At 41.9% G+C, this 14,378-nt stretch overlaps 1 protein-coding gene and 2 gene segments (V, D, J or C); all 3 read right to left on the reverse strand.

Moving 5' to 3' along the window:
• Positions 1-14,378, reverse strand: part of LOC122886875 — a 122,779-nt gene that overhangs the window by 42,254 nt on the left and 66,147 nt on the right. The window lies entirely within an intron of this gene.
• On the reverse strand, positions 1,295-3,073 carry LOC122886896. The segment is given in 2 exon segments: positions 1,295-1,891; positions 2,005-3,073. Coding segments are annotated over 2 exon segments (444 nt in total).
• Positions 12,631-14,152, reverse strand: LOC122886899. The segment is given in 2 exon segments: positions 12,631-13,744; positions 13,858-14,152. Coding segments are annotated over 2 exon segments (435 nt in total).

Genomic DNA, 14,378 nt, shown 5'->3' on the forward strand with positions numbered 1-14,378 from the left:
TTACATAAATTAAAATGATCAAAAAGTGGGATTTTAGCCTTGAAAAGCTCCCATCTCTGTGTCAATGCGCTGAAGTTTATGTATAGATGTTGCAGCACCCCAAAGAAGCTCAAAGACTCCACTGTTGATTCTGCAGCATCCACCATGACTAGGTTTTGACTGTAGCTGGTGCATGGCATGAACAGTTCTTTTTTGTCAATAACCAGCACCGTCTTCTGCACCCCATTAACCCGCCCAGACCGTACTCTTTTTATAATATTATTTACAGAGACCCAACAAATCCCCCCATGAGCAAGCACTTGGTGACAGTGGCAAGGAAAAACTTCCTTTAACAGGCAGAAACCTCGAGCAGAACCACACTCAGGGTGGGCAACCATCAGAGAGAGAGAGAGAGAGAGAAAATGCAGTAGCACAATGCAAATTCCACATAATATTAATGTAATGGTAGCAATAATATTAATACGTGTTGTAGTAAATAAGTAATATGCTAGTGGGGCCTTGTCCCAGTCTGGTGGTGGCATCTCCCTCACCTGTCTCAGTTGTAGGAGTGTCATTGTGTGGTGCTTGTTTATCATGATCGCCATCTGTTTATGTAGAAGGATTTTCATTTCCATTGTTATGATTAGCAGAATCTCCGGTATCATTAGCCCCAGTTGTTTGCTAGCATGCTGTGACAGTGATGCAGGTGCAGTCGTCGTCAGGCCTGTTACAGATGTTGGACCAAAGAAAGAAGTCACTTCTGGGAAAATATTTAGACATTTTCTTTTTGTTGTATGGGGTTGAGGGGTGTGGGTGTTCCCATAATCTTCTTAGCCGTCGTAAACCAGACTAAATATTTTAGCCTTAAAGCTGACCGATGGATTTTCACACAGAAACTTGCAACATGAGTGTTTCAGCCGAGGTAACTATCAATGTGAACCCCAGTCCACGAACTGGTCAGCTTCAGCTTTATAGCTGGTAATTTTGGAGTTGCTTGTGAGTAAACTGAGCGTAGCAGTGTCATCTGAAAATGACCCATGAATTGATGCAACCATGGGTGGCTCCTGCATTGCTTCCTGCTACAGACGGGGGGCCAAAGTAAAGGAAAAGGCTGAATAAAAGAGAGGAGAAACACATCAGATGCAGCTGCTTCGGTGCAGCAGGGCTCACTGAACGGTTTGGTGAGGATGAAAACGATGTGAATAAAATGCTGCGGCCCAGTTTCACACCTGTGGAAGGTTTTGGACCAACGTGTAAGACAACGCTCTCCACCACCATCTCCATGAGACCAGATGATATAATATAAACTTTCTTCTTCAGATCTGCGACTGTCTCTGCTGCTGTATGTCCTTTAGCTTTTGTTTCTCTCTACCTGCTGTACTCAGGTCTGTCTGATCTCAGTGAGACGACCTGATTAAATAAAGGCTGTATATATAACTGAGGGAACATCTAGTGGAGGAGGCATCCATGATTCTAGACTGTATCACAACATATCACTGAAGGTTAACAGTGTGTGACTCCCGCTAGTGGACGTTGTGGAGTATTCTGTTGTCTTTGCTCCAAAGGTTTTTGTACAGAGTCTTGGTGTTTCCTGTCACTGTGGGCCGCAGAGCACAGTAGTACACAGCAGAGTCTGTCACTGCAGCAGAGGAGATCTGCAGATCTAGATGTTTTTCTCCAGACAGTTTAGTAGAGAACCTTGTGTCTGATTTTAGAGACTCTGCTGGTCTTGTAAAGTTGAGCCCTGAGATGTACAGGAGGAACGTTGGTGGTTTTCCGTGATATGGTCCATACCAGAAGAAATGATCACCACCAGTTGCTTTTTTGGAGTATGTGTAGGACAGAGTAACAGTGCTGCCTTCTAAACTGAACTCTTCATCGTTATCTGGAGTGAGTTCTTCACAGCTGACACCTGAAAGAAGAGAGAAATGTTGTTAATGATGATATTAAACTCTGATTGCCTGTTCTAGTGGTTTCTAGGAAACTGATCCCTTAAAGGTATTTATTCTTCCTGCTTTAACCTACCTTTTAGTATGGTCAGAAGAAGCTGGAAAATGACACAGTAATGCAGTGACATCATCTTAAAGACAGTATCTGTGTCCTGTCTGGTTTAGATATTGAATGCATCTGACAGTAGGAGTCCTTTTCTGTTCTGCTCTGCTCTGACAGTGTTGCTCCTCCCTCGACCTATTCCTCCTCTCACATCACTGTATGTTACCAACACCAAAACCAGACCTCAATATATTTGGCAGTTTAAAGCCCAGAGAGATAAACCTGTTATTCTGGTGGGTTTTCTTTTTAACACACTTTTACACAATCATCATCCAGTAAATAAGGGATCTTGTTAAAAAGGCTCTCACACGCCTCATGGAGGCTCTATAATTAATATTCAAATGACAACCAGTTGGTTATAAATATTCTACAGATGTTCTTTTACAAGATTTTTGACTGTTCTGGATGTCATAACTACTTTTTTTCCTAAACCTTTATTTGTGTGATTATTGATTTTGCATTGAGCTAAGCTTTGTAATGATTGTCTGCAAGGTACCTTAAATACTGATTGACATGTATTTGGGGCTGTAATTAATACCTGTGGAGTTGGTTAAATACCGGTGAACATTGGTTTAATCTATGGGCCGAATTATTGTTCTGCGTCCAGCAGTCTCTCAAATGCCCTCGCAAAGTCATTTTCCACCAGCAGGACTTCTTTAGTGCACACTTGACAGTCAGAAGGGGGGCTATGTGAGACTGCTGTTCATCGATTACAGTTCAGCTTTCAACACCGTTGTCCCCACCAGACTTTCTGGTAAGCTGATTGAACTGGGACTGAACACCCCCCTGTCTGCTCGGATCTTGTACTTCCTGACCACCAGGGACTACACTCCCCTCCCTGCAGGACTTGCACACCAAGAGGTGCAGAAACAGGGCCTGTAGGATCATGAAGGATCCTCACCACCCCAACAACGGACTGCTCCAGCTGTTGCGGTCAGGCAAGCGCCTCTGCAGTCACGCAGCCAAAACAGAAAGACTGAGACAGAGTTTCTTTCCTCAGGCCAGCAGGCTTGTTAACACTGATCTCACCAGGGCCAACAATTAAGTTCCACATACTCATCATCTCATGCACACACATATAAGTGCCATAGACACAACATACATTTCTTTTCTAATATTAAAAATATACATTTATATCTTAATATTATTGAAATTATTGTTATTTCTTTTGTATTGTTATTGCTTTTTGTTATTCTGCCCAAAATCCAAAAGTCCATAAATGAGCAAAAGTCCAAGGAACACTATCTAAGGAACAATGTCCAATAAACACATGAAACACTGGAGAAGGGCTGGAACACTTGACACAAACTGATGAAGACGATCTGACAACAGAAGAAAGGAAGCACACAAACTTAAATACACTCAGGTGAGGGGAGAAAATGAGAGACAGGTGAAACTAATCAGGGCAAATACTGTATTCAGCCTTTCTTCCAACCTAAACTCAGCGTGCTGCGCTGCACCAGGTTTGTGCTGCGTTCGATGGACTCCAGAATAGTAATAATTAATTGGTCACACCCAGGTGTGGCAGGAGGTTGCAATTGTGTTTGCGCCCAGTTACAGAAAAAATGGGGCCCATGTTGTTGCTTTCAGAGTATTCATCTCAGTGTCCCCTGGTTGTTTGCCACCACTGGGGGCAGCAAAGAGGCAGGTTTTAAAAACCTACACATAGTGTCTTTAACCTGCGTTTTCCTTTAGACAGTGTTACCTCATCCTGCATGTAGTCGTCGCTGGTCGATTCAGCTGAGACGTCTTCTGTTGTACAACTGGAACTTTTACCTGTAAGTATTAAAGCTGCTGATGATTCTGAAACTGCTGCTGCCCCTTAATTAGTTTCACCATACAAATTATACATGAACTGATAGGACTGAATATTTAGACAGAATCAGACTTTCCATATTTGTTTTGTCTTTTGGATTGAAAATGACAGATTAGACTCTGCTTTAAAGGTGAAAGTTGGAACTTGTCATTTTCTCCAGCAGTGTCAGGTCAACAGCAAAGCTGGTGGAGTTATTTTAAGAGCTGCTGTTGGTTGAAATCTGCAACTTTTACTCTTCAACTGGTGAACTGTGGTACTACTGGATGTACGCTGTAGATTTTAATGCCTGAAAATATAAATTATTAATGATACCAGACTTTTTTTCTTAGTGTGTTTGATCACCAGTTATTTATGTATTTATATGCTTTTTGTTTCCATGGAGTCTTGTGTTTGAAGCATCATCCAGTTGGTTTCTCATTGATGTGGATTTGCTGCTCATGTGAATCCTCCCACAGTGTTTCATTAGCAGCTGTAACCACAGTGACTCTGATAAAACAGGAATTAGCAGAATCCATCTGATATGAAGCTGTGGTTTGAATCCCACTTCCCTCCTCTTTGAAGAGCAGTCAGATATCTGTGTTCAGGTTTTTGTACAGCCTCTTCTACACTTTGTATCACTGTGTTTCTAGAGCACAGTAGTAGAGAGCTGTGTCTGCCAGGGTTAGGCCTGTGATGGTCAGTTTAGTTGATGTTTGTGATGTTTGAGATCCATATCGATTATCAGGGATGTATTCCCGATAACTCCATGATCTTGCTCCTTTCAAGAGTATAAACTGAGGTGCCTGAAGGTCAGAATGATGTCTGTACCAGTGAAGGAGAACATACTCTGATGTTGTCTCATATTCACATGTGAGTGTGACAGATTCTCCTTCTCTTTTACTGACTTCATCTCCTACAGGAGAGATTTTGTCTCCAGCTATTAGTCCTGGAAAAAGTAGAGAAAATGAAGCCATTAGACTAACATTGTTCATGAGGCTGAGAGGAGAAGACAGTGGAAAATGTCAGCTGTACAGTGTTACTCTGTGGACAGAAACAGCAAAATACAAAACAAGTAGAACTCCATTAACTCATTTTTACAAGATGATGAAAGCATGATGTGCATTCTGTCAGAGCAAAGAAATGAGAGAAGTTCTGAAATACAGGTTGTGTATATCTGGTTAATGCAGCAGGTTGAACAAAACTTAAATCTCTGTTCTTAAACTCACCTGTAAAGTGAGAGAAAAGTAAAAAGAGGTAAAGCAACATGTCTTTGGAGTTGTTAAAGCCAGACAGACAGCAGATGAGCAATGTTCTTCCACTGCAGTAGAATGAGTAAGAAATAATGTCATTGGTTGAGTTGAAGCTCAATGGGCGGGGCCAATAACCTCTTGATGTTATTTTTTCAGTTCCTCTCATCAGTTCAATGAACGTATTGGTTTAACAGTGTGTGACTCTCTCTAGTGGACGTTGTGGAGTATTCTGTTGTCTTTGCTCCAAAGGTTTTTGTACAGAGTCTTGGTGTTTCCTGTCACTGTGGGCTGCAGAGCACAGTAGTACACAGCAGAGTCAGACAGCTGAAGCTTCTGGATCTTCAGAGGAACTGATTTTAAGGTGGAATCTAGTGTGGATGAAAATCTCTCCTTAAACTCGTCTGGTGTGTTCCCTTGGTCCAGTTTAAAGCGGCTCATTATGAATTTGGGGCTGTTGTCTCCATCCTGTTTGTAAGAGATAATTACTTGTGTAACTTGACTCAAATGTACAGCCAAGTGTAACTGTGTCTCCTTCAGTAGCAATGACATCTCCTGTTGGCTGGATCACTCTCTCTTCTCCTTTACACTCTGGGGAAGAAGAGAACATGCAGAGGAAGAGCTGAATCAATAAAGATGATTGATTAAAGGAGAACAGTCAGCAGGTTTAAAGAGTTACCTAGCCAGAGAGTCACAATCAGGATGTTTCTCAGCCAGTGTTTCATGTCTGCAGTGAGCGGGGAGGAGAGAGAGGAAGAACATTGATACTCTGATGGATCTGGGCCTTCACATCATTGGCCCTTCCTCTTCATCATCTATTGAGGAACTCTCAACATTTACATCTCATTTAGCACGATGAAATCCTTGTTATGGCTCTGAATGAGTGGATTTGGAGATCATGACAACAAGTCTGTTAACCACATCTTATCAACAATGATAGGAACACAAACTGTGCTTAAAAAGGACTTCCTTGTCGAGTGCTTCTGTCTAAAGAGAGTTAAGAATCCCATAAACAATTAACTGGATTGGATCTTTTTTCATGAAGATGTCAGCAGAAGTAACTGCTGTTAAACAATTGCATTTATTCAGTGAACCATGTTGTCAGTGTCCACTTGGTGGTGCTGCTGTTCAGTAAAAGGGCTGAAGTGTGTAAATCTTCAGTGAGGAGCTGTCAGGTTTTTGTACAGAGACTGTGGGTTTGCTGTCACTGTGGGCCTCACAGCACAGTAGTACAGAGCAGAGTCTGTCACTGCAGCAGAGGAGATCTGCAGATCCATTCGGGTTTTATCCTCACTCACTTTAACAGACAGTCCAGAGACTGGATTTGCTAATATTTCTCCTGATTCTAGATGAGAAATGAGGAACTGTGGTGGTTTTCCTGGATGTTGTCGATACCAGAAGAAATAATCACCACCAGTTGCTTGTTTGGAGTATTTGTAGGACAGAGTAACAGTGCTGCCTTCTAAACTGAACTCTTCATTCTTGACTGGAGTGAGTTCTTCACAGCTGACACCTGAAGGAAGAGATAACTCTGTTATTTCATGTTGTTAAAGTCTAAATAAATGATTCACGTTCAGATGTTATTTGAATTAAACGTTTTCTTGCTGCATAATCTAACACACCTGTTAGAATGGATAGTAACAGTAGAGAAAGTCCATAATAGTCCAGTGACAGCATGTTGAATAAAGGTAATGTTTCTGGTTTGTGTATTGAACTCTGCTGAATATGGAAGTTCCTCTCTCTTCTATAGTTCGGTAACAGCTCAGCTCCTCCCTGAATCTCTCCGTCTCCTCGTAGCTCTGTATTTTCACTTCTCAGTTACACTTCCTCTACCTTCCACTCTGGAAATGACACTGATGCTGCCGTCACCATCGTGATACATCATGTTTCACTCATGTTGGATACAAAAACTAATTCCTCCTCAAGACTGAAATGCATGTAGCACAGAAGCATCATTTGGTCCACATTATCTCACTGTGACAGTTCAGTCAGCCAACTTCTGCTGAATATGAGAGATTTCCTTTGAGAATAAATGTAAACGGTTACTGAGAGTAATCTTAAAATAAAACTCTTATGAACCAGCTGAAAGCTTCAAATTTTCATATGAAACACTTGTAACCTGCTCCATCATGTCAGTTACTCTGCAAGAGATTCTGACATCAAGAGACTTGAATTTTTGGATTAATTCAATAAACCAAATGTCTTTTTTCTATCATGGAAGTTGTTACCTTACACAGATAAACCTGTAGTTATGAAATGTAGACCAAATATCTGGGTAATGCAGCAGGTTAAATGAGACTTTCATCTCTGTTCTAACACTCACCTATATTGTGAGAGAAAAGTAAAAAGAGGTAAAGCAACATGTCTTTGGAGTTGTTAAAGCCAGACAGACAGCAGATGAGCAATGTTCTTCCACTGCAGTAGAATGAAAACACTAAACAGCCTCTCTGCTGCACAGCCCTTCTCCTCAACATCAGGTTCCTCAAACATTTCTGCTCTGGAGACAGAAATAATCTCATTGGTTGACTTAAACGTCAATGGGCGGGGCCAGAGAATCACCTTTTTAGAAATGTTCACCTGAGCCAGTGAGATAATTTGTGCATCCAGAGCAGCTCTGCCTCAGAGAAATGTTTACTGAATGTCCAGTTTCAGTTCTTCGTACTATTGTGAGACCAAGGCAGGTCACACTAGAATGAAGAACATGGAGGACGTTTTATAGTTCCTGAAATTACAGTGGAGAAATCTTAGAATTAATATTTTATATATTAAATCAGCCCTAGCAATGATCAGAAGCCATTGTGTCTTAATGTCTTGTCTTTGTTTAAGGTGTTGGATGACTTGTGGTCGGTGAATTTGACTCTTTCCCAGTCAGCGCTGTGACTGATTTTGGTCTGGTGCTCTCAGACGTGTGATACTGTCTCATTTATCTATTCATCTACACAGTTACCATCGAACACCTCTTTAATATACATCAGTTTGTGTTATGATACAAGAAAAACTAGAGTTGCTTGTCGTAATTACTTCCTGATCATTAACCAATCACTGATCTGAGATATTAGATTGATTTGTTTCTAAAGGAGATGGCCATCATTTGAAGAACAACACGTTCTGACATGTTTAGAGTCCACTTCCTGCGAATGCCAGTTACCACTTCTTACTTGGGAAAACTACGCATGCGTCGACGTTGTGGCTGTCCGCCAAAAAGCTCATGAATTTACTTAACCAGTTTTAAGCCACATTTTTACGATACACATTTTAGATCTTGGTTGTTTTTAACTACATCTTTTAACTGGATCAAGGATTTTAGAAATCGGACGTCTGGATTTTAAGTTGAGCAGATGCTCGAGAAGCCATGGCTCCACTTACCTCACCATCTGGCTGCCAGAGCTGCATCTGTCTTGGCAAGAAGATCACTGAGTTGGAGCAAAGAATTTCCACTTGGACACCATCCTCTAAGGTCCTACACAAGTCACCGCCACAAGTGCTGAAGAGATGGATACTGCTCCCTATCCGGCTGATGCTGCTACTTCTCAGGCCACTGCTTCTGCTCCTGCCGCCGCTTTTGCTCCTGCTCCAGTCACCGTCCCTGAGGACCCTGGCCCCGGCTGGGGCAAAACCAAAGTCCCAGTCAACTCTACTCCATCCTCAGCCTTGGGTTTTTGCATTCGGCGACCACAAAAGATTTGGAGACTCTCTTTTTCGTGCTCCCGAAACCCATGCCATCCAGCTGGAAAATCCTTATGACATCCTCAACTTACATGAATTTCCTTCACTGGCTGGAAACCCGTGGCCTCCTCCACCTCCCATGAGTCCAGCAGATCTCCATCGCCCCCGGCCCCCCCACAAAACATGCCTGGGCGATCTTCTCGCCCCAGGCCCTTCACTCCGGCTCCACGGGGCTGTTCCTCTGCCCACTCCTCTGACCGTCGTCGATCATCTGCTCCCTCACCACCGCCAGATGCTTTTCCCACCACCCATGTTATCAGTGATTCAGTAGTGAGGCACGTCAGGAGAAGATCAGCTGAGACACATAGCTTCCCAGGCGTTAAGGTGGCTGACATCCTGGACAAGATCCCCAGCATCTTTGCGAAACACCTGTGCTAGGAATGTTATTATCCATGTCGGCTGCAATGATGTTTTCAGCCAGACTTGTGAAATATTAAACAGGATTTTAGCAGGCTCCTTTACTCGCTGAATGACTGTGGCAAGTGTGTTTTTATCTCCGGTCCCATCCCTCCACTTGGCCAAGGTGTCAGTCGTTTTAGCCAGATTCTCAGCCTCCGCACATGGCTTCATTCTGCCTGCACAGTGCATAGCACGTTTTTTATTGACAATTTTAACCTCTTGTGGAATTGTCATCTTTTTATCTGAGGGATGGTGGCCATCCTAGCTGACTACGAGCACGTACTCTAACGCACAACATGTTTTACAGTTTTTAACGCTACTGCAGTTTGACCATCCCCTACCACATGTCCAGAGAGCAAAGAAGGCTCGACACCGGTCACATCCGGTCTCCGAGCCGACTTCTTCCCCACAACGCTATCATCATCCCTTTCAGGCATAGACTCAGTAGCTCCCCCTTGTGCCCAGGTGCTCTCAATGCCCATAATTCCAATTATTAGTCAGAGATCACAGCATAGAGAGGAGGACTTTGCAACAACAAAACAGTATACTCCTATATATACACCGGTAAGAAATTCACAGCTTGAAAACTCTGTACATAGCCGTACACATTGTGATGTGTACAATATTGAAGCTGTTGTTACTGATAGAAAAATCAAAGCACAGAAACAGTCAAAGACAAGGTCTAGTTTAATTACTGTACCACTGAAAAAATCACAGTCTAGCCAAAAAGTTCGGACATGATCAAAAGGTAAACATGGCTCTGTTAAACATGCGAGCACTTACAAATAAGACTTTTGTTGTAAATGATCTTATCACTGAACATAAGTCAGATTTGCTCGGTTCAGATGGAGCCTCTCTTTTACTAACTATGATAAGATTCTTATCTGATCTATAATCATGGGGTGAATTTTCATTGTTATGCTGATGACACTCAGTTATATTTATCTGTAGTGCCAGATAATACTGATGCCCTAAATCCCTTGATAAACTGCCTCTCCAGCATTATACAGTGGATGACTAATAATTTCCTCAAATTAAATAAAATAAAACAGAAATTCTTATAATTGGTACTAATGCCAATGAGAGAAGACATTTTAAACAAACTTGGAAGCATGTCCCTACAGAGTAAGCCTGAAGTAAAAGACCTGGCTGTTATTCTTAACTGAGCTGAATTTTAAATCCCATATCAACAATGTTACAAAGTTGGACCCTACCTGTCTTTGGAAGATACCAAAAAACTGACCCATGCATTTGTTTTCTCTCGTCTAGATTACTGTAATGCACTCTATACTGGATTACCAAAAAAAAATATTGATAGGCTGCAACTTGTTCAAAATGCAGCAGGAAGAATTTGAACAAAAACCAGGAAAAGAGAAAATATTACAGCAGTACTAGCGTCATTACACTGGCTACCTGTGACGTTGATTATTTTACTTGTTTTTAAGGCCCTAAATGGTTTAGCTCCTTCATACATCTCTGATTGCTTATCGAAGTATGTTCCAAACTGTTACCTTAGGTCATTTAGTGCTGGTTTACTAAATGTGCCAAAAATGACTTGACAAAAAATATGGTGAAGCAGCTTTTTGTTGTTATACACCAAAGATTTGGAACAAACTCCCATCACAAATATAACAAGCAACTTCTCTTGACAGTGTTAAGAACCAGCTCAAAACTTGCTTTTATGAACTTGCTTTTAACTAAGTCCACCATTTGTTTATTGATTTATTTAATTATTTTTATTTTTACATCAGTGTTACTCGATATTTTTATATTTTGCATACTGGTTTTATGGTTTTTATCATTATGAATTTGTTTGTATTACTAGTATGATCATTGTGTTTCCTGTTTTTAATATGTTGATTGATTTGTTTCCCTTGTGAAGTACTTTGAGCTACATTCTATGTTATGAAAGGTGCTATTTGATGGTCAGACCCCTCCTGGACCCCCTTCAGTTCGCCTACCAGCCCCGACTGGGAGTTGAGGACACTATCATCTTCCTGCTTAACAGCATCCACACCCACCTGTACAGGCCGGCAAGCACGGTGAGGATCATGTTTTTTGACTTCTCCAGTGCTTTCAACACCATCCAGCCTGCCCTGCTGGGGGAGAAGCTGGCAGCGATGCAGGTGGATGCCCTCCTTGTGTCCTGGATTGTGGACTACCTGACTGGCAGACCACAGCACGTGCGCCTGCAGCACTGTGTGTCGGACAGCGTGGTCAGCAACGCTGGGGCCCCTCAGGGGACTGTCCTCTCTCCCTTCCTCTTCACCATCTACACCACGGATTTCAGCTACCACACAGAGTCCTGCCACCTTCAGAAGTTTTCTGATGACTCTGCTGTGGTGGGATGTATCAGCGGTGGTGATGAGTCTGAGTACAGGGCTGTGGTGGGGAACATTGTTGGTCATGGTGTGAGCAGAACCATCTGCAGCTGAATGCGACAAAGTCTAAGGAGCTGGTTGTGGATCTACGGAGGGCCAAGGCGCCAGTGACCCCAGTTTCCATCCAGGGGTTCAGTGTGGAGATTGTGGAGAATTACAAGTACCTGGGAGTACACTTGGATAACAAACTGGACTGGACCAAGAACACTCAAGCTGTTTACTGGAAGGGCCAGAGCCGCCTCTATTTTCTGAGGAGGCTTAGGTCGTTCAGCATCTGCCGGACAATGCTGAAGATGTTTTATGAGTCTGTGGTGGCCAGTGCTATCCTGTATGCTGTTGCATGCTGGGGCAGCAAGTTGAAGGTAGCGGACGCCAACAGACTCAACAAACTGATCCGTAAGGCCAGTGACATTGTGGGGGTGGAGCTGGACTCTCTGGCGGTGGTCAGAGAGGAGGATGCTGGCCAAACTACATGCCATCTTGGACAGTGTCTCCCACCCGCTCCATGACATGCTGGTCAAGCAAAGGAGCACCTTAAGCGGAAGACTCATCCCCCCACAATGCACCACAGAGCGCCACAGGAAGTCATTCCTGCCTATGGCCATCAAACTCTTTAAATCCTCCCTCTAAGGGTTAGTCTGTATGACCCTAGGTCACTAAAGTGGACATTGATCATTAACATCACTGCCCGTACTTGAAATAATTGTGCAATATTCTGTGTTAATACTGCTGTGCAATATTTAGTTTTTCCTATTTATTATTATTCATACCTCCATTACTGCTGTTGCACTACTACTTATTACTTATATTATTACATTGTATTATTATACCGTTTTATCATCATGAACCGGTAAACCCACTTTGTACTTCACACTTATTTTATTTTATACTTATACCCACCTGGTACTTCATTTATTTTCTGACCTGTTTTTATAGTGTATTGTATTATATTTTTTGCTAGGACTTTCTCCTGTGTGCACTGACGAGACAGTGAGCTGCTGTAACAAAGAGTTTCCCTTCGGGGATCAATAAAGTATTTCTGATTCTGATTCTGATCTGACATTCACAAAGGTCAATAATACATTTCCAGGGAGACTTCTATAGCAACCACACTGTCAAATAAAACAACTATAAAATCATTAAAACAATGACATACAGTGTTTCCAGGTAGGCAATATCAATTCAATTTGACGTGAACCTGAGCAAATGACTAGATAACCAGACAGGGTACAGCTAACTAAACAGCCTCATTTGTCATCCAACTATCATTAATATACAACAAATCAAGTTACGTAATACTCACAGGCATTTATTCTCAAAACTTCACCGAGAGAAAATGCTGAACTGCACACTGGCTTCAGGTACGCCGTAACTAAAATAGAGACTGGTGCAATGGACTTCATGTAACCTAACAATGACCACCAGAGGAAGCTCAACACCATGAAATTATACCTGGAACTGGACAAATGATATGAATTACCAGCACAAGGCAGTTATGAACATGTAAGAGAGGGCCTCACAAAAACAAATAACCTACAGAGTTTAATTTGAGCTCTATTACATGTCAGAGGATTTGCTGTTACACTCGATTATGAAGATGTATTGTTCATATATATGATATTCTACAACCCTTCATTATCATCAGAGTTTATGTCGTATGAAACAACACTTTCCCTCAGTCTGTTTTACCTTTAGTGCTTCATTTTCTGTTGTTTCTATCACCACTACAAATAATCCAGACTGTATCATAAAATACATGGAAGGTTAACAGTGTGTGACTCCCATCTAGTGGACGTTGTGGAGTATTCTCTTGTCTTTGCTCCAAAGGTTTTTGTACAGAGTCTGTGGGTTTCCTGTCACTGTGGGCCTCACAGCACAGTAGTACAGAGCAGAGTGAGTCACTGCAGCAGAGGAGATCTGCAGATCCATTTGGGTTTTATCCTCACTCACTTTAAAAGACAGTCCAGAGACCGGATCTGATATTGGTCTTCCTGTTCCTAAATGAGAGATGAGGAACTCTGGTGGTTTTCCTGGATATTGTTGATACCAGAAGAAATAATCACTACCAGTTGCTTGTTTGGAGTATTTGTAGGACAGAGTAACAGTGCTGCCTTCTAAACTGAACTCTTCATCGTTATCTGGAGTGAGTTCTTCACAGCTGACACCTGAAGGAAGAGAGAAATGTTGTTAATGACGATATTAAACTCAGATGGCCTGTTCCAGTGGTTACTAGGAAACTGATCCCTTAAAGGTATTTATTCTTCCTGCTTTAACCTACCTTTTAGTATGGTCAGAAGAAGCTGGAAAATGACACAGTAATGCAGTGACATCATCTTACAGGCAGTATCTGTGTCCTGTCTGGTTTAGATATTGAATGCATCTGACAGTAGGAGTCCTTTTCTGTTCTGCTCTGCTCTGACAGTGTTGCTCCTCCCTCAACCTATTCCTCCTCTCACGTCACTGTATGTTACCAACACCAAAACCAGACCTCAATATATTTGACAGTTTAAAGCCCAGAGAGATAAACCTCTGTTATTCTGGTGGGTTTTCTTTTTAACACACTTTTACACAATCATCATCCAGTAAATAAGAAATCTTGTTAAAAAGGCTCTCGAACGCCTCATGGAGGCTTTATAATTAATATTCAAATGACAACCAGTTGGTTATAAATATTCTATGGATGTTCTTTTACAAGATTTTTGAGTTAGGCTGTTCTGGATGTCATAATTATTTTTTGCTAAACATTTATTTGTGTAATTATTGATTTTGTATTGAGGTAAACTTTGTAACGATTGTTGT

Source organism: Siniperca chuatsi, linkage group LG13, assembly GCF_020085105.1.
Source record: "Siniperca chuatsi isolate FFG_IHB_CAS linkage group LG13, ASM2008510v1, whole genome shotgun sequence".
Classification (NCBI taxonomy): domain Eukaryota; kingdom Metazoa; phylum Chordata; class Actinopteri; order Centrarchiformes; family Sinipercidae; genus Siniperca; species Siniperca chuatsi.